Source organism: Hordeum vulgare, chromosome 4H (assembly GCF_904849725.1).
Source record: "Hordeum vulgare subsp. vulgare chromosome 4H, MorexV3_pseudomolecules_assembly, whole genome shotgun sequence".
Lineage (NCBI taxonomy): Eukaryota > Viridiplantae > Streptophyta > Magnoliopsida > Poales > Poaceae > Hordeum > Hordeum vulgare.
The window spans coordinates 576,858,935-576,880,395 of record NC_058521.1 but is presented as its reverse complement, the minus strand read 5'-3'; the positions used below and the strand labels follow the sequence as shown (position 1 = coordinate 576,880,395).

The window sequence follows — 21,461 nt, the reverse complement described above, 5'->3', positions numbered from 1 at the left end:
CTCTTGAGGAAAAAGAGAGAGGAGATCTAGATCCACGTTTCCACCAATCACTTTCTCCTCTATGTGAGGGGAACCCCTTGGATCTTGATCTTGGAGTTCTTTGTGAGCTCCTTGTTCTTCCTCTAATACTCCTCAATATCTTTTGTTGTTGTGGAGGGATTTGAGTGTGAACTACTTGACCACTTCATATGTTCTTGCCATTGCATTAGTTGCATCACACGGTGATACGTGAAAGTGAAAAGTTGAGAAGCTTTATTACTCTTGGGTGCTTAGTGCCCCTAGAGCTTGTTCTTCTTGGGTGCTTTGGCGTCCCAGAAGCTTGGTGGTGCTTCAAAGCTCAATCATTGTGGTGTAAAACTCCGAACAAGCGTCGGGGTTTTCAATTATGTCGTGGAGATTGCCCCTAGCATTTGAAGTCATCTCAGAGCCACAATCCATTGTGGTGAAGCTTCATGGTGTTGTTGGGAGCCTTCAATTAAATTGTGAAGATTGCCCCAACATTGTTTATACGGGTTCGGTGACCACCCTCAAGGGTTCCTTTTTGGAATCACGTCATCTTGCATTATGCGAGGGCGCGAGGAGATTATGGTGGTCCTAATAGCTTCTTGGGGAGCATTGTGCCTCCACACCGCTCCAAACATACATTATCATCTGCAAGGGTGTGAACTTCGGGATATATCGTCGTCTCCGCGTGGCTCGGTTATCTCTTACCCGAGCCATTTACTTATGCACTTTACTTTGTGATAACTATATTGTTTCTTGTTATATATCTTGCTATCACTTAGTTAGTTATTTTGCTTAGCATAAGTTGTTGGTGCACATAGGTGAACCTAGTTGTTTTAGGTTTTGTGCTTGTCTAATTAAACGTTAGTTTTATCCCGTATTTGTTGAAGCCTAAACCGTAATTATTTTAAAGCGTCTATTCACCCCCTCTAGGCGACTTCCATGTCCTTTCAGATAGGAAGAAAATTGTGTTAGGTTATTAGATGAGAAAAAATGTATGCATGGGAAGCATTCGATGAGGGTAGCTAATAATGTTTCCTTTGATAAAAAGCGAAGACATTACCAACAAACCAATTGCAAGGTGGGAAATCATGCATCCAAGATGTAATATTTCCTTTTGTAGCAGGAGCGTTAGTTGCCAGCAATGGAGATGAGTAGCCACGGCGAGTGGGCGACTCCAATGGAAAGAGAGCGAACAAATGTTATAGGTCATCATCTGCGTCGAAAAACTAGAAGCGGGATGTGGAAGAAGCCGCCGGGGCTCAGGTGACGGGGCGGGATGAACTTGATGGCACAGAAGGAGGGCGAGAAGGAGGAGAGTTTTCGAAGAAGTCCATCATCGTTGTGGGACTTTGCACCGGCTGCACCCCGCATCCGTCACGTGCCGCCATCCCATTTGTAGGGTTTCATCTCCTCGAGACACACCTCACATGGATCCGTTCCATGGATCAAAAACGATTTTTTTGCAGCCCGTGAATTGAAGCGGATCGACGTGGTTTGAGTTAGGAGTTTCCTCGTTCTTGTGAAATCAAACACATAAATCTTTCCCTAATAATAAAGCAAATACGGTTTCTGGTCGTCCGTCTTGGAAATTACCCCTAAAGTTTGCATGAATTACCCACCATGCCACCGGTAAGTAATAGAAAACGTTTCACAAAGCGAAAAATCTTGGACTGGGTCGGCCCATGTAAAAATCTCCTATATTACGCTCTGCATGCTGGGAGAATATCCAGCACACTGTATGGGCCGGCCCATGCACAGGCGCCTGCTTTTAGTTCCGTTTATTTATTTATTTTCGGTTCCATTTTAGTTTTTATTTTAAACAATTTAGAACTTCAAATAATCTTTAAATTTTTGATAAACTGAAAATTATAAATCAACATATTTAAATAACTAAAATGTTTGTGACTTCAAAAACTGCTCGTTGTTTTGTAAAAAATGCTCGCATGTACAATAAAATGTTTGCAATTTTAGAAAAATGTTTGTACAATAAGAAAAGTCCATGATCTCAAATACAATTCCATGTATTAAAAATTATTAAAGGCATTTAACAAAATGCTTTCTAATTCAAAATATGTTAATGCATTTAAAAAATGTCATAAAATTTTAAAAATAGCTAATGCCTGTTTTGATAGTTTCTTTTTTTATTTAAAATTTTCCATTCCATTTTTTATTTATAATTTAAATAATTTAGAATTACAAAAAAATTTGCATATTAAAAAATAGGAATTTCGTATTAAAATGCTGAATTTTTTTTATTTTGAATTAAAAATAGGATTCAAAAAACCCGCTGGATTTTTATATTTTTTGCAAATTCCAAAACAATGTCCATGAATTTAATAAATATATTACTGATTTATAAAAATATTTGTTTATTTAGGAAAACTTCATGCGTTTCAAAAAATGTTTGTGAATTTAAAATAAAATCCTCCAACATAAAAAATTATGTTCATCATTTCTTGAATTGGTCGCCAATTTAGAAGAAAATATTTAAACCCGTTCGAAATATAAAAAATATTCACGATTTTTAGTAAATGTTTGTAAATTGTAAAAAATGTTCTTGATTTTAAAATTGTTTCAATATTTTGAAAATTGTCCACGAAAGATCTAATGTATGTAGTTAAACATTAATGCTTCTAAGTCTTTGTGACAAAATACCTGTATGAATTTTGAATAATTAACTGTGGATGGATCGGATTATTATTGTTTGTTTTCTGAAAAAATTCTTGGAATTCAGAATAAATCTTTGAGTTACCAAGATTTTTGACAATCATGATACATATTTTTTGAAAATGTAAAGATTGCTTCAACTTGTGAATAAATTTAAAAGAAGGAACATTTTCTTGCATTTGTGCACAAAATTTCTAAATCAAGTGATGATATGTGAACGTAATGTGGTAACCATCATTGAAGATTATGTTTTTTTTTCTTTCGTGACAACGCACAAGCCATTTTGCTAGTTACTATTCATGTGAAATAGTTCCCCGTGAAGATGAACCACGTGGATCGAGTCCTAATAACCAAACAAAGACCTTATTTCTATTGGGTTGGGGGATTAAATCCCGTGCAAATCAAAATCCCTCTGGATCCCCTCCATTCCTTTCAGGTTATCAGGGTCTTAATTTTTTCCTAAAAGATATCAGGGCCTTAAAATTTGCCTAAAAAAAAGGAGGGTCTTAAAATTTCTCCAAGTAATCCCCACAAATTAAAGGCAGGGATCGGACCGCAAATTCCCGTTTGCTTCTCAGTGCTGTCCTCCCCTGCTCGCTATCCAGCCGCCGCCGCCGCTGGTTCTAGGGTTAGCGCGTCTGCCCCTCCCTTACCCCCGTCCTCGCGATGGCCGAGAACACGCCGGAGCCGGCGGCCACCCTTCTCTCCAATCTCACTGTCGCGGAGGACACAGCGGCGACGCAGGCTGCGACCGCTCTCCCCTCCGTCCCCGCGACCGCGGCGGTGGGCGCGCCGCCGCCGCCGCCGCTGCAGCTCTTCAATTCGATGACGAAGAAGAAGGAGCTCTTCGTGCCGCGCGTCGAGGGCAAGGTCGGCATGTACGTCTGTGGCGTCACGCCGTACGACTTCAGCCACGTCGGCCACGCCCGCGCCTACGTCGCCTTTGACGTCCTCTACAGGTACCTCCTTGCTCCGATCCGGTGCCCGGTCGCTGCCCTAGATTTGCAATTCCCGAGATCGGTTCGCGCTGTAGCTCGATGCGTTTGGTCGTGGAAATTCCGCCACTAGCCTGCTGAATCTGGTGCTTCGAAATGTGTGGGGAGTTGGGAGTTTAGCTTAGCGCTAGAGCCAGGCGTGGGCTTGGATGTATGATTATTCGGTCTATGCTCGCAAATGTAATTGCTCCACTAACTCAAGTGAAATGTTGTGGAATTATGGTTTATTCATCGTGCTCTGATATGTTATGTTCAGTACCCTTCACATGGATTTCAACGATGTTTTATCCGCATATGTTCCATCAGTTTCTGAATATGGTTACGTGTTTATTAACTTGTGCGATAACTTAAACCCTTCACTTCTGGTCATTTCTCTTGCCTTTTGTACCTTTGCAGTTGGTCTAAGTTACTTCCATATATTCGACATGTGGTAGTGCTTAACTTGTAGCACCTAGTTTAGCTGATGCAACAAACTTGTATCCAGTTTGTTGAAATGAATTCTCGATACATTTTCTAGAAGACCATATGGTAATTGAGCAGAATAACAATGGTATTAAGTGGCTTCTACTGCTGTTTTTGTGTTAATGTTTTGGCAAAGTACTTAATATTGCTCCTTGATTCAATGTAGGTATCTTAAATTCTTGGGGTATGAAGTTGACTATGTGCGCAACTTCACTGACATCGATGATAAGGTAATAATCCATGCAGAGCGTTCCAGATGTGCACTTACTAGTTGAGAAAATGGAAGGTTATTTGTTTTATATAAGCTGAATGCCTCGTGTGTAGACTAATATTGTATGTTCTACTTTTACAAGGACTGCACTCTTTTCTTCTAAACCTATACTCCCTCTGTAAACTTTTATAAAGTAGTGACCTAAAAGGTCTTTATAAGAGTTTACAGAGGGAGTACATGTTACCGTGATCGCCATATGGCTGGGCAGGCTGGCAAAGAAGTTTGTCACCACTTGGTGGGATTGGTAAAAAGTCTCAGATTATACTGAAATTTCTCTCCAATTTAAAATGAGACAATTCTAAGCAAAAACAATTACATCTGACTGATTGATTGGATATTGGTTCTGATAAAGGGCAGCCCGGTGCATGTAGCTCCCTTGCGCAGGGTCACGGGAAGGGTCCGACCACTTCGGTCTTTTGTACGCAGCCTTTCCCTACATTTCTGCAAGAGGCTGTTTCTAGGACTCGAACCTGTGACCTCATGGTCACAAGGCAACAACTTTGCTGTGCGCCAAGGCTCCCCTTCATATTGGTTCTGATGTACAACCCCTGTCCCAAATTAGTTGTCTTAGATTTGTCTAGATTCGGATGTATCTAACACTAAAACGTGTCTACCGTATCTAGACAAATCTAAGACAAATAATTCGAGACGGAGGGAGTACAAGGTATTTCTAAGGGGCTACTGTCTTGTTCTTCGTGCATAGGAATTTGAAAAAGAGGTCCAAGTAGATATTAGAATTCATATGTTTTTCTTTGAAATTTTCCTCCATTTTTCCTTTGCCCTATTCCTTTAAACCAAAGGCATGAATAGTATCACCATATATTTTTTTTTTGTATTCCTACATTTTCCCTCCACTTTTCCTTTGAACCAAAGAAGCCCTAAGTCAATTTTCCTTACTTCCTAAGGAAGCTTGATAATTTGTCTGGACTTAGACATGTACCTTTTTTCGCCGGAGGTAATAGTTGCTGTCATCCATGACTATCAGTATCAGCTACCCTTGTAGGCATCGGTGCATGATTCATGGAGAGTTTGGGTGGTCCTTTTTTAGTGAAAATTGATGACTTAGCATTTATATGTCCCTGTCATTCTATTATTCCTCTTTAGATCAACACTTCATTTTGTTCATCTTTCCAGCACGATGCAATTTTATGGACTTCTTCTGATTATTTTTCCAGATATACTTATTTGTTAGCATGTATTGTTGTAATGACTCCAGAACTTGCTATGGCTTTGCAGATTATTAAACGGGCAAATCAAAATGGTGAAACTGTTACTAGCTTGAGCAGTCGGTTTATCACGGAGTTCCTCGCTGATGTGGCTGAGCTTCAGTGCCTGCCTCCTACTCACGAGCCACGCGTGACAGAGCATATTGAAAATATCATAAAGTTAATCACAGAGGTATTTTCAATATGTCCGTTACTGTACAGAATTACCTCCAACGCTATGATGCCATGATATTTTTCCAGCTTGTTGCTTTCAAAAAAGGATGACTAACTTGCGTCTGTTTGTCACCATTTGGATTATGAAGTATAAATAAACACAGCCATAGTTTCTGATTCACCTTATTTCACCTGTCATCATAGTCAATCATGTGTAACATACTGTATGTGATAATTGTTCTAATGTGACACCACAAGATTTTTCTTCACTTGGTAAAACTCTTCTTGTTGTGTGTATGTTTGTGAACAGATAATCAAGAATGGCAAGGCCTATGTTGTAGACGGTGATGTTTACTTCTCCGTCGACAATTTTCCTGAATATCTGAGCTTATCGGGCAGGATCTTAGATCACAATCGTGCTGGTTCACGGGTTGCTGTCGATACAAGAAAGCGGAACCCTGCAGACTTTGCGTTATGGAAGGTAAGTTCGATACATTGTTGTGTAGAGTTTACTCTTGCACACTGCGAGTTTCTTATTATGCTTGAGTTACCATGTCCAGGCTGCTAAGGAAGGTGAGCCTTCTTGGGAGAGCCCTTGGGGTAACGGAAGACCAGGATGGCATATTGAATGCAGTGCAATGAGTGCTCACTATTTAGGGCATGTGTTTGATATTCATGGTGGAGGGAAAGATTTGATATTTCCTCATCATGAGAATGAGCTTGCACAAAGCCGGGCGGCTTATCCAGAAAGTGAGGTCAAATGCTGGATGCATAATGGCTTTATTAACATCGATGACCAAAAGATGTCAAAATCAGTTAATAACTTCTTCACGATCAGAGATGTAAGGAGATGGATACCTGACTTCTTTTAGTATAGTTCTCATTTAAACCTGTCGGGTGTTTCCCAAGATATCTCACATGTCTCTTCTTTTCAGATTATAACTCTGTATCATCCTTTGGCGCTGAGATTTTTCCTGATGCGCACACATTATAAATCAGATGCGAATCATTCTGATAAAGCACTTGAGATTGCATCTGATCGTGTGTACTACATTTTCCAGGTGATGTACTTAAACATCAATAATATTAGTCATTATTTGGTTTCAAATCAAAGTTTAGGCATTCGACACACGTCTGTCTGAGCAACTGAATTTTGAAGCAGACCTTTAATGTTTGATTGATATAAAAAATTTGCAGACTTTATATGACTGTGATGAAGTGGTGTCTCTGCATCGTGAAGAGAATACATCTGCCCCAGTCCCAGCTGAGGAGCAAAAACTGGTTGACGACCACCATAAAGCATTTTTGGAATCAATGTCAGATGATCTTCGGACTACAGATGTTCTGGATGGCTTCATGGAGCTTCTGAAGGCAATAAACGGCAATTTAAATGATTTGAAGGTATGTTCAAGCAATAATACACTGCTTTGAATGCTGGAACAAATTTATGTCCAGTTCACAGTAGTTCATCAAACACATTTTCTACTTCCAGAAGCTGCAGCAAAAACTGGAACAGCAAAAGAAGAAACAACAACAGCAAAAGAAGCAGCAACAGAAGCAGCAGCGGCCACAGAAGCAGCCAGAAGATCACATTCAAGCTCTGAATGCGCTGGGAGCAGAAATTAAACACAAGCTATCCATCCTTGGTCTGATGCCACCATCTCCTTTAGCAGAGGTACGAACTAAAGCCACACTATGTAGACGTGCCCATTTCCTCTTTTGACGATGATGGTTTGTGACACGAGCAAATGTCCAATCCAATGCAGGTACTCAAGCAGCTAAAGGAGAAGGCGCTGAAGCGGGCAGGGCTGACAGAGGAATCACTGAGTGAGCAGATTGAGCATAGGATCGCTGCCAGGAACAACAAGCAGTTCGAGGTGTCTGACCAGATCAGGAAGGAGCTTGCTAGCAAAGGCATCGCCCTGATGGATGAGCCTACGGGCACGGTGTGGAGACCATGTGAACGAGAGTAGTCGATGATTAATCTGTGCTTGGTTTAACAGGTGACAGTGTACAACGGATGAATCATTAATCTGCCCATCTTATTGCGCTGGTGCAGATTTTACTCATGCATCTTTGGATGTGGTATTTTTGTAGGGGTTCCAAGTTGACTGAAGAGATGAGACCTGTGTTGTGTCGGTGGATGTGTAGGACAGAGTCAAGGGCCCCCTATATGTTGGTATTATTGAGTCCTCCGTGTTGAATTTCTGTTGTGGACCTGCACCTTTGAATTCATAGTCTCAGTGGAATGAATGAAATGTTTTAGTTTGGCGTCATCCAGGGCACGCCCCCAAACGGACGTTCGCCTGCTTTTGTTCGTTTGGGGCGGCAATGGGATAGCCCATGTCCGGATCGGGCTATTGTCGGGTCGGTGCGCGGTCGCACCTCAAATCATGTCCAGGATGGACATGATTTTGTTGTTGCAAAACTCAAATAAATGCCCAAAATAATACGCAAACAATGTTTAGAACATAATTAATATAAAAACTAAGTATGATGAGCGTCGCATGTCGTGCTTGTCCCGAAACCAAGTGTCCTACAGTGGCGACAACGTACCTTGGGTCGTAGTATAGGTCGTCAGGCAGGCAACGACGATGGTGGTCGATCTCTTCGCGATAGGCACGGCCACTCATCGGGATCGGCGGCCGATCCGCGGGCAGATGCCAATTATTGGGTAGGTGAACGTCGCTCAGGGGAGCGGCGTCACTATTCCCCAATAACGTCTGCAAACATCTGCATGGACGTACTGTCGGTCGCGCGCGGGGGCGACCAGAGGGGCGATGGTGAATGCGGGCAGTGCAGGGGCCCTCCGTGGGGGTGGTCCAGGCGCTGAACTGGCGGCGGCCGAAGGACGAACCAATCTTGTGGTCGTGTGCCCCCTTACGGCCGGTGCTTCACCACACCATGGTTGCCGGTGGGCAGAGAGCTCGAGAAAAGGAGGAAAGAACCAGGGTTTGGGTGTTTGGTTTTGAGGGGGCATCAGGACTGGAGTGGGAGCGTGGACTGTGACCGGTCCACGGCTTCCCATCTAAGAAGGACGGCGACTGCTCGTCTGGGTGGATGACAGGTGGGGCCGACCGTGCGTTCGTAGTTAATTTAGGCGGTGGAAGGTAGATGGCCGCATGCCACGGCCCCCCGATGCGGACAAGAGATCCGTCCGTTCGTTGTCCATCTGAATTCAAACCGGAAGCATGTTTGTGTTGAAAATGACTCAGACTGGACACAAAGCAAAAAAGATAGGTCCAGACTGTTACACACTAGGTCGCGGGATTTGTCGCAAACAAACAAGGTCGAACGAATGAGTCGTGCGCGGGAGCGGCCTAATCTCCTGTCAACCGGAACTCGACACGTTTTGCACGACGATGATGGAAGAGAGAGAGAGAACGTAGGAGTACATAGGAAGAGCGGGCGGCTTTTCCGAGGCCTGCCGCGGCGGATGCTCTCTGCCGGTGGCGATGCCCTCTCCACGGAGACACGAACAGAAAGCGATCCGAGCTGCTCCAGTCCAGCATCTAGCCGATGGAGCTACGTACGTTCGCTGGCGTTGTGGGTGCGCCATCATGGCTGCCTGCGCACTGAGGCCCTGGCAACCGATCGCCATGATAATAACTCGTGAACCTACCTCGTCTGCGTGCTGCTTATTGCCGTCCTATGTACGTGTACCGCTACAGTGCAGCCGGTGGAACAGTAACTGCATGCCACCAGCAGCTCAGCTCTCTTTCTGGATCCCAGCTTCAGCTTTTGCCGTGGGATGATGACTCGGATCCCCTCCAGCACTGCCATGCCATTGGCATCGTCCGCTTACCGATGTCTGGACTGGACTGAGCAGAGCACTGACTGGGGTTGGGCGCTGATTGATCTTGACAAGCCGTGGCTGTTCCCACCACGGGCTTGTTCGTTTCGATCCGTTTAGCCAGGAGAGATAAATAAAGAGCTAATTACAGCTGCAGTACATAAACTTTCGGCTTGTTAACGGATTCATACAAAAACAAAAAAACCCCAGAAAAATGGTACAGTAACTACGATGCGGATTCATTAAGGGCAAAAACGCACTTAAAGTTGCCACATAGGCTGCCACGCATACCTGGATGGTCCTGATGTGTGAAGGCCATTTTTGCTGATAACCCCTGAAGTATCTCTGAATTATCCCAACTGATCTGGCATCTACAAGTGAATGAAATCTTCACACAGGAGGATATAGATAGCAGCAACAACTCAATAGGATATAGATAGCAGCAACACAAATACATAGATAGCAGCAGGATATAGATAGCAGTCTGTAACATGAACAAAACATCAAAATAGATGGGCGTCAATAGATAGCAGCAGGATATAGATAGCAGGATATAGATAGCAGTCTCAGCAGGATATAGATAGTAGTAAGCTCCCTAATTAGCATCTAGACTGATGCACAACACCAAATGCCAGCAAGTTAGTCTTTCCATATAGAGGAACTGCAATATGTAACCAGCCTGCAAGTAGTAGTTTTTAGCAAAAGCAATCTGGACAGTTAAAGACTACAGTCTGTAGCCACAAGTGCCATTACCAGCACAAAATACTAATTCCTCCTGCAAGCTTCTAGTTCATGTATGAACTGGGACATTTTTGCAGTTCAGAGATGAACTAATTAAACAAAGCAGTAATGAACTAATTGTCTGGAGTCCTAGGGGCATTTTGGGTCAGTGGAATCTCTTCATTCAAGTTTGGGATTGGTCCAAACATTAGCTGCCACAGAGGATAATCTTCCACTCTTCTCCCTCCTTCAGCTCCTCTTCCAGCAGCTGCTCCAGCTCCAGCTGCTGCTTGTGCTCCAGCTCTAGTTCCAGCAGCTGCTCCAGCTCCAGCTGCTGCTTGTGCTCCAGCTCCAGTTCCAGCAGTTGCTCCAACTCCAGTTTTAGCTTCAGCTCCAGCTCTTGGTCTTGCTCTTGCTCCAGTCCTTCCACCTGCAGCTCCTCTTGCTCTTGCTCTTCCACCTCCTCTTGTTTTTTTCTTTGCTCTTCCTGCATTGGCACTTGTTCCTGCCTCCTCTTCATTTGCAAAGTGTAGTAAATTCAGCAAATGGACTAACTATTGTTTCTAATTTTTGTAAAGTTTAGTGAAGTTTCATTGCACTTGTTTCTGGCTCACCTGCATTTGATTGTTTCTGGACCAAACACAAGCCCTACCCTGAACACTGGATTGTTCATGTCAACTTCTGGATTGTAGGCCCTAAATCTGTAGTTGAGCTTCTCAAGTTCTGCTTTAGACAGGTTGAGATCATCATCATCCAAAAGGTCATCCTCTGGTATATATCCTTCCTGCTCATTGTTATCACCAAGTGCTGCATCTATATTCTCAGTGAATATATCATCATCCATGTCTTCCACATCATAGTCACTCTCATCAAAATTAGAATCAGTTTCCTCTACATGCTCCTCTTCCTCTCTCTCCTCTCCTTGCTCTACATGTTCATCTTCATCTCTCTCCTCTCCTTGCTCTACATCTGCATCTGCTCTTCCCTCTCCATGCTCTTCTTCACTTCTGCCCTCTCCATTCTCTTCTTCACTTCTGCCCTCTTCCTCTCCCCCTTTAGCTCCTCTTGAAATAATTACATCTGGCAGAGGGGGGCCATCTTTGATCACATCTTCATAAAATCTTCTGATCTTGTTCTCCTCATCAACTATCACCAGCAGAGTCTTAGCTTCCTTACTTGCATTGACCATAGCAGCAATAACCTCTTCACTATTTACACAAACAAGACCATCAACAATGTCCTTGTCTGGCAAGCACCAGTATACTTGCAAATCAGGAAAACCATGCGAGTAATCCAACCTGTCCAAACAGTACTTCACCATTGAGAGTGACCATGTGTCTGCATGACAGTAATCAAAGGTTGCAATCGTGCTGTAAAGGTAGGATCTATTCATTCCTTCACCAATGAATATGCCATTATGCTCAAACTCTACTGAGAACAAAAGACTTTCTTATCCTGAGGTAACTGAAAAAATGAAAAGCAATACTCAGACAGGAAACAAAGCACATATGTAGGAAAAAATAGAAAAACAATATTCAGACTTAGACAGGAAACAGAGCACATATGTAGGAAAAAATGAAAACCAAGAATAAATTACTAGTCAGCCTGCTTGAAGAATAAATTACTAGTAAAATGACTGAATATGCAATTATCATCAGCAGCATATAGATGATCATCCCAGCAGTGTTCTTCATTGACCGCTGGTGATCTTGCAAGTGACAGTGACTATTGGTGTTTATTCAGCAAACTGCAACTCCAATTAACTTCAAAGCAACACAAGCATAGAGTTTAGTGTCATCTTCTTTATTTTGTTGGGTTGATGATATGTTTGATGTTTGTATGTTTGTCCGTAAACGTCAACTAAATTGAAAATTTCTTTCAAAATTTCCGTTTGGGTGCTGCTGTTCCATTTAACTGAATCAGAAACTCATGTAGTTCACCTGCCTTGACTAATTAACTAGTTTCAAGGCACTGTTAATCGGATGCCATCTGTCATTGTCGTTACTCCTTGAGGATCCATGCCAATCCGGTTGTCCCTGGTCAGACTCAGCCGGATATTAAAAAAATCTATGATAACAGTCACATTCCTAAGTTCTAACCATAATAAAAGGAAGTGTATGGAGGGTAGGAAGGTGGAAACACTTGTCAAGTGTGGCTACAAAGGCGGATACGTCTGAAGATTGGCTCAAGCAGACAGTATTCAACCAATCCTTTGCTCCAACTTCACTCATTTACATCTCAAACACTTAACAGTTTTTCTAGTAGATGACAGCACGGTTCGGACTCGAGATACTAGTAAAATGACTAGTAAAGCAATATTTACTAGTCAGCCTGCTTGAAGAAACAAAACATCGACACCAAAACAAAACATCAGTATGTACTAGTCAGCCTGCTTGAATAATCAGTAGCAAGGAAGCTCACTCATTTGGTTTTAACTGAAGAATACTAATGTAAGCATACCGTACAAGATCCAGTTAACAGGTTGAAACAAAACAACCACGTAGTACCAAAAATAGAAGTGCTAATATAAGCATCCAGTTTTTTAAGATACTAATGTAAAAGCTGATTTATTTTGTTCACTGTAATTTGTTTACATAGAGGAGAACAGAGTACCATGGCAAAGGAATTCAGAAAAGGGGGCATAGAGGAATTCAGAACAGAGTACCATTTGCTCACTCATTTTGTTCACTGTAATTTGTTTACATAGAGGAATTCAGAGTACCATGGCAAAAGTAAGTATTGAAACGCATATAAGCAGAATAATCTGTAGCGGCTCGGGTGATCCAAGACCTGTGGGGCAAAACCTGCAGTCCCCAAACCACAAAAAAGGGGCTCGCTTTTTTCCATTACAGAAATACGCCACGGACAGAAATACGCTACGCCAGGGAGGGGAAGGGGAGGGGAGGACGTCGCCGCACCGATCGCGACCAGCTCGAGGACGTTGAGCTCCTTGGCGAGCTGCTGCTGCTGCCCCTCGGCACGGGCCCTGTCGGAGTCGACCGGCTTCCGCCGCATCAGGCCCCACAACCCGCCGCCAAGCTGCAATGCCATCGCCGACGCCGAGAACCAAGGAATCGTGTTCCGGCGGATAAGGGCATCGGGTTCCGGCGGTTTACGCGGGGATTGGGCGGCGAGAAAGCGACGCAATCGTGTTGGTTTCGTGAGGAGGAGGAGGAGGGAGATCAAGATCCATACCGTACTCTGGAGGGAACAGCCCCGGTTCCCGGAGGAGCGGCTCCATGCCGCGTCGACCGACGGTGCCGACACCAATGCCGCCGACGGAGAAGGAGACCGAGGCAGCAGCGTCGGAGGCAGCAACGAGGAACAGCGTCGGAGGGTTTCTGGGGCAGCTGCGATTCAGACCAAGACAGAGGAACGGGGGGGGGGGGGGGTCTATGGAACGAGACAGAAGAACGGGGGGTTTCTGAAAAATACGATTGTGGGCCTCCTTCCGACGTGGCTGCCGCCGCGGCGCGTTTCGGACACTGTTGTCCATAAATGGTACGGCGTCTTAATTACTGTACCATTTTTCTGGGGTTTTTTTGTTTTTGTATGAATCCGTTAACAAGCAGAAAGTTTATGTACTGCAGCTGTAATTATCTCATAAATAAATATTGCATGCCAGAATGCAAACGTACGTGGCCCGTCCCACTGGGATAGAGGGACACCCGTCCGGCCATCCTCCAAGGACCTCTTTGATGCAGACAATTTTCATGAAGATTCTGGAGGCTATTGTCTCCGTGCTGATGCCCGTCGCCTGAGAAATCTGGAAGGAACAAAACGTTAGAATCTTTCACAATACGGCTAACACCGACCATCTCATTGTTGTTGTAAAGAACAAAGAGAACGGAAGTGTGCTTCTCAGCCCGAGTTCAAATGAGCTCGGATGGCCAGTAAAATCCAAAACAATTTTTTTTTAAAAACTGAAACTTCTTGACAAACATTGATAAAAGTTCTAACCGCTTGATTTTTTTAATTATGAAATCAAATTTATGGAAGCCGTGGCAAAAAAAATGATACTTCAAAATACTTCTGAAAGTAGCATTTTTCATAGCATCGATTTTGTTATTTTGCCACGCCTTACACTAATGTAATTTTGTGATCAAATTTTGTGAGATATTAAAATTTTTGTCAATGTTTATAAAAATAGTATTTTTGAATTTTTTGAATTAGTTTCAATTTTACTGTCCACGTGAGCTCATTTGAGCTCGGGCCGAGAAACTCCACGTCCCAAAGAGAGGGCCTATCTTTGGACGTTGGCCGGAGCCAAACACCTGAGTACTCTTATGTCGCAAGAGCAGTATTTCTTTCTTTTTGCCATCTTGCAGCTTATGTCTAAATCTTCTCCTTAGTTAATACAAATGACAAGTCTTTTGGCTTGTTTTAAAAGAATATTCTTAGGAAAAAAAATCTCCATCTTAATTGTTATATTTGTAGGATTTAATTAACATTTTTTGTCTTGCACCACATTTCATAGAAAATTTCGTATGCACTTTTTTCTCACAAGGGTAGATTTTATTGGTCAAAATGAAGCATCAAATGGCACAAACACACAACACACATCTCACCTCTGCATAATTAAGATACAATGCACACATCCAACATGAACACACACACAAGTAAACACGATAACAAATAGCAAAGTCATATTATATCGAAGTTATGCCTTATCGAGGAAAAGAAAAAATCTAAACTTATCAAAACAATGGTAGACAAACTATAACAATGACCATATCCACACCAACCATTTCTTGACATCACAAGGACCACCGGATTCTTCAACAACAACAACTTCAGGAAGGGAACATCACTCAAGCGCCGTTGTCACCGGATCGAACCACCAAAGGTCATAATCTATGTGTTCACCCTGAAGAACAAGTCCAAGCATATCGGAACAACGTCCTACATAAGGTCACAAACGCAAAAACATCACCTGCCAGGTATGATCAACTCGGGACCGACAAGTTCTTTATCCTATAACTCGATACCAGTGAAAACACGTATGCTCCCTTGGTGATTTTGATAATTCATGACAACATACATTGTCTCTTGAAATAACACTTTTACCTAGATATTTCAGTCCATATAGAGCTTTGGCTAAAGGTTTATGTGGAGATGCCCCTTGATACAAGAAAGGAATAGGATTGGCTCAAGCTTCAAGCTAGAAGACTCTTCATTTTATATTTGTGAGAAATCACTTTTGAGTCCATAGGAAAGCCGATACTATTAAAAGGGGGTGAGGTAGTAAAATGAACTTATTGCTCAAAATGCTCAAAGTTAGCCACCAAAATACTTAGTCATTTTTCCCACATATCCACTCTCTCAAATTCCATATACACAAACTCGGTGTCACCAACTTCCACATTTCACACACACCGAGTTTGACCTCAGACAGAAACCCTAGCCATTCTCACCAAATCAGTGCTACCGAGTTTGGTTGACCAACTTTCGGGTGCCTCGGTACACAAAATTGTAATTTCCGAGTTTGAGTATCGGTGCCATCGAGTTTGGCCATGTAACCGCTAGCTACCTTTTCGGTGCCACCGAGTTTCATATATCGATCTCACTGAGATTCAAAAGTTGCTACCTTTGTGCTAATCGGTACCATCGAGTTTGCCACTTTGTGTGTAACTATTGGATTTTGTGTGCCACCTATATATATCCCTTCACCCACCTCTCATTAGGGGGAGAAGCACTCATAACACACACTTCATTTTGAGATCCATTTTCTGAGAGAGAACCACCTACTCATGTGTTGAGACCAAGATATTCCAATCCAATCATTTGAAACTTGATCTCTAGCCTCCCCAAACAGCTTTCCATCAAATCAATCTCTCCTACCCATGCATATTCTATGAGAGAGTGATTTTGTGTTGAGGAGACTATCTTTATAAGCACACGAGCAAGGAGTTCATTGATCTACCACATCTATTACCTTTTGGAGGGTGGTGCCTCCTAGATTGGTTAGGTGTCGCTTGGGAGCCTCCTACTTCGTGTTGTGGAGTTGAACCAAGATGTTTGTAAGGGCAAGGAGATTGCCTACTTCGTGAAGATCTACCGTGAGTAAGGCTAGTCCTCCATGGACGGAAGCCGTTGTGGAATAGACAAGGCCTCTTCTTTCTGGACCCTCCGTGGGTGGATCCCTCTGTGGACTCTCGCAGGTAACTTTGCTATAGTGCTTCACTTAGATCTTTTTAGAGCGAGAAATAAGAACTCTCGATCTTCACTTATATCTTTTTGAGAGTGCTCTCTCTGAGTAACTTGGTAATTGGTTTGTGCTATGAAAGTAGTCCAAAAGATGATAGGCATCCACAGAGGATATATTAAAAACTTCCATATTCTTGTGCATTGATTAGTAAAGAGAAGTTTGATTCCTCTCAATTAGTTTTGGGACATGGATTTGGTAATATTAGAGTTCTGTTAGTAGGGAGTCGTGAATCTAGAAATACTTGTGTTGGAGTTAGTGATTCCCGTAGCATGCACGTATGGTGAACCGTTATGTTAGGAAGTCGGAGCATAATTGAATTATTGACTGTCATCCTTTGTGTTGCGGTCGGGATCGTGCGATGGTTAACACCTACCAACCCTTCCCCTAGGAGTATGCGTTTAGCACTTTGTTTCGATTACTAATAAAACTTTCACAATAAGTATATGAGTTCTTCATGACTAATATGAGTCCATGGTATAGATGCACTTTCACCTTCCACCATTTCTAGCCTCTCTAGTGCCGGACAACTTTCGCCGGTGCACAAACCCACCATATACCTTCCTCAATACAGCCACCATACCTACCTATTATGGCATTTTCATAGCCATTCCAAGATATATTGCCATGCAACTCCCACCGTTCCGTCTCATGACATGTGCCGTCACTTCCATATTGCCATTGCATGATCGTAAGATAGCTAGCGAGATGTTTCAACGTCATACGCTAAGCTAGATCGTTGCACATCCTGGTACACTGCCGGAGGCATTTCCTATAGAGTCATCATTGCTCTAAGTGTTGAGTTGTGAGTAATTAAAGTGTGATGATCATCATTATTAGAGCATTGTCCCATGTGAGGAAATAAAAAAAAGAGGTCAAAGATGCCCACAAAAAAATGGAAAGAGGCCAAAGAGCCCAAACAAAAAAAAGAGAGAAAAAGAGAGAAGGAACAATGCTACTATCTTTTTCCACACTTGTGCTTCACAATAGCACCATGTTCTTCATGATTGAGAGTCTCTTGTTTTGTTGCCACCATATACTAGTGGGAATCTTCATTATATAACTTGGCTTGTATATTCCAATGATGGGCTTCCTCAAAATTGCCCTAGGTCTTCGTGAGCAAGCAAGTTGGATGCACACCCAATAGTTCTCCTTTTGAGCTTTCACATACTTATAGCTCTCGTGCATCCGTTGCATGGTAATCCCTACTCATTCACATTGATATCTATTGATGGGCATCTCCATAGCTCATTAATACACCGAGTCAATGTGACCATCTCCTCCTTTTTGCCTCACAACCTCCACCACACTCTATTACACCTATAATGCTATATCCATGGCTCACGCTCATACATTGCGTGAGAGTTGAAAAAGTTTGAGAAAGTAAGAGTGCGAAACAATTACTTGGTCAATACCGGGGTTGTGCATGATTTAAATTCGTTGTGTGGGGATGATGGAGCATAGCCAGACTATATGATTTTGTAGGGATAACTTTATTTGGCCTTGTTATTTCAAAAGTTCATGATTACCTTGCTAGTTTGCTTGAAGTATTATTGCTTTCATGTCAATAGCAAACTATTGTTTTGAATCTTACGGATCTGAACATTCATGCCACAAGAAAGAAGTTACAACGGACAAATATGTTAGGTAGCATTCCACATCAAAAATTCAGTCTTTATCACTTCCCTACTCGAGGACGAGCAGGAGTTAAGCTTGGGGATGCTTGATACGTCTCCAACGTATCTATAATTTTTGATGGTTCCATGCTATTATCTTGTCAACTTTGGACGCTTTGTATGCATTTTTATATCTTTTTTGGGACTAACCTATTAACTCAATGCCATGTGCCAGTTCCTGTTTTTCCGTGTTTTCGACCTTTTTCAGAGGAGAATATTAAATGGAGTCCAAACGGAATAAAACCTCCGAAAAGATTTTTTCCAGAACAGAAGATACGCAGGGAGCTTGAGAACCAAGGCAAAGGGCACCAGGGGAGGCCACAAGCCCCCTAGCCGCAACCTGGGGGAGGGGGGGGGGGGGGCGCCTAGCACGCTTGTGAGCCCCCCGTGGCTCCTTTGCCCTACTTCTTCCGCCTATAAATCCCCGAAAAATCTGAAACCACGAGAGAGAGCCACGAAAATACTTTTCCGCCGCCGCAAGCTTCTGTCTCCGCAAGATCCCATCTGGGGCACGTTCTGGTGCCCTACCGGAGGGGGGATTCGGACACGGAGGGCTTGTTCATCAACACCATTGCCTCTCCGATGATGCGTGAGTAGTTCACCATAGACCTTCGGGTCCATAACTAGTAGCAAGATGGCTTCTTTCTCTCTTGGATCTTCAATACAAAGTTCTCCATGATCTTCATGGAGATCTATTCGATGTAATCTTCTTTTGCGGTGTGTTTGTCGAGATCCAATGAATTATGGATTTATGATCAGATTATCTATGAATCTTATTTGAGTTTCCTCTGATCTCTTATATGCATGATTTCATATCCTTGTAATTCTCTTCGAGTTGTGGGTTTCATTTGGCCAACTTGATCGATAATTCTTGCAATGGGAGAAGTGCTTGGTTTTTGGTTCATACCGTGCGGTGACCTCACCCAGTGACAGAAGGGGTAGCGAGGCATGCATCGTGTTGTTGCCATCAAGGGTAAAAAGATGGGGTTCATATCTATTGCATGAATTTATCCCTCTACAACATGTCATCTTGCTTAAGGCGTTACTCTGTATGTTATGAACTCAATACACTAGATGCATGCTGGATAGCGGTGGATGTGTGGAGTAATAGTAGTAGATGCAGAAAGTATCGGTATACTTGTCTCGGACGTGATGCCTATATGTATGATCATTGCCTTAGATATTGTCATGACTTTGCGCGGTTCTATCAATTGCTCGACAGTAATTCGTTCACCCACCATAACACTTGCTATCATGAGAGAAGCCTCTAGTGAACACTATGCCCCCGGGGTCTACTTCACATCATATTTTCAGCTTTACACTTTTACTTTGTTGCACTTTACGCCTTCAGATCTCACCTTGCAATCAATCGTGAAGGGATTGACAACCCTTGTGTAGCGTTGGGTGCAAGTTTGCTATTTTTGCGCAAGTACTTTGAAGACTTAGCTTGATACTCCTACTGGATTGATACCTTGGTTCTCAAACTGAGGGAAATACTTACTGCTGCTGTGCTGCATCACCCTTTCCTCTTCAAGGGAAAAACCAACGCAAGCTCAAGAGGTAGCAAGAAGAATTTCTGGCGCCGTTGCCGGGGAGCATCAAGTCAAGAATAGTTTCCCTCCAACGTGTCAATTTCTGGCACTGGGGACTCTTCTAAGTGAAGCTTATCCAAGTAACTATCGCAAATTCATCTCTTGCATTTACTTTTTTGCCTCTCGTTTTCCTCTCCCCCACTTGTGGAAAACACAAATTTACAAAAATATTTGCCTTTTTCGTTCGCCCTTTTCTTTCGCTTGCTTTCTGTTCGCTTGTGTGCTTGTCTTGCTTGCTGAACTCACCATGACTGAAAACACCAAACTTTGTGACTTCTCGAATACTAATAATAATGATTTTATTAGTACTCCGATTGCTCCCGCCGCTAGTGCGGAATCATATGAAATCAATGCTGCTTTGCTGAATCTTGTTATGAAAGAGCAATTTTCTGGCCTTCCTAGTGAATATGTTGCATCCCATATTAATACCTTCATTGAGTTATGCGATATGCAAAAGAAGAAATATGTGGATAATGATGTGATTAAATTGAAGCTATCTCCGTTCTCATTGCGAGATCGAGCAAAAACTTGGTTTTCATCTTTGCCCCAAAATAGTATTGATTCTTGGAACAGGTGTAAAGATGCTTATATATCCAAGTATTTCCACCGGCTAAGATTATCTCTCTCCGTAATGATATCATGAATTTTAAGCAACTAGATCATGAACATGTTGCACAATCTTGGGAGAGAATGAAATTGATGATTAGAAATTGTCCCGCTCATGGCTTGAGTCTTTAGATGATTATACAAATCTTCTATGCTGGTTTGAATTTTGCTTCTAGAAATATCCTTGATTCCGCCTCCGGTGGAACTTTCATGGAAATCACATTAGGAGAAGCCACAAAACTCCTAGACAATATCATGACAAACTATTCTCAATGGCACACTGAAAGGTCACCTACTAGTAAAAAAGTGCATGCTATAGAAGAAATTAACTCTTTGAGTGCTAAGATGGATGAGTTAATGAAATTGTTTGCTAGTAAAGGTGCTCCTTTAGATCCAAATGATATGCCCTTGTCTTCCTTGATTGAGAGTAGCAATGAGAGCTGGGATGTTAATTTTGTTGGTAGGAATAATTTTGGCCACAACAATGCTTTTAGAGGTAACTATATTCCTAGGCCTTTTCCTAGTAATCCCTCTAATAACTTTGGCAATTCCTACAACAATGCTCATGGAAATTACAACAAATTACCCTCTGATTTAGAGAGTAATATTAAAGAGTTTATCAACTCGCAAAATATTTTCAATGCGTCCATAGAAGAAAAACTACTCAAAATTGATGACTTGGCCAGGACCGTTGATAGAATGTCTCTTGATATTGATGCTTTGAAAGTGAGATGTGCTCCTCCCAAGATCAATATGGATGAAACTTTGAAAGCTATGCGTGTTTCCATGAATGAGAGTAAAGAAAGAACCGCCCAAATTCGTGCTAGACATGAATGGCTTAAAAAGGTGTGTTCTCGTGATGAGAATCACGAAGATCTTCAAGTGCTTGGTGTGACTCCCATTGAATCCTTGTTTTCTAATGTCAAACCTAATGATGATGGGGCTGGATATGAATCCACTTTGGTTGAGAAACGCCCCAATGATTCAGAGTCTATCTATCTTGATGCTAAAAGCATTGAAAGTGGAGTAGAGGATATCAAAACTTTGAGTAGTAATGAAATTACTACTTTGGATTTCAAGGAATTCAAT

General features: G+C 42.5%; 1 protein-coding gene across 2 annotated transcripts; it reads left to right on the top strand.

Annotated features, from left to right (window-relative positions):
* Positions 1–3,224: 3,224 nt before the first annotated feature.
* LOC123449680 (cysteine--tRNA ligase CPS1, chloroplastic/mitochondrial-like) lies at positions 3,225–8,038 on the top strand. 2 transcript variants are annotated; one of them, XM_045126977.1, is made up of 10 exons: positions 3,225–3,632; positions 4,297–4,360; positions 5,638–5,799; positions 6,091–6,261; positions 6,341–6,622; positions 6,716–6,841; positions 6,978–7,181; positions 7,273–7,455; positions 7,547–7,783; positions 7,878–8,038. In XM_045126977.1, exons 1-9 carry the CDS (start codon positions 3,340–3,342, stop codon positions 7,751–7,753), a joined length of 1,692 nt encoding a protein of 563 aa, XP_044982912.1. In that variant the 5' UTR covers positions 3,225–3,339; the 3' UTR covers positions 7,754–7,783; positions 7,878–8,038. The 2 variants fall into 2 exon arrangements, with proteins under 2 accessions (XP_044982912.1, XP_044982911.1); XM_045126976.1 differs by having other exon boundaries at positions 7,547–8,038.
* The last annotated feature ends 13,423 nt before the right edge of the window (positions 8,039–21,461 follow it).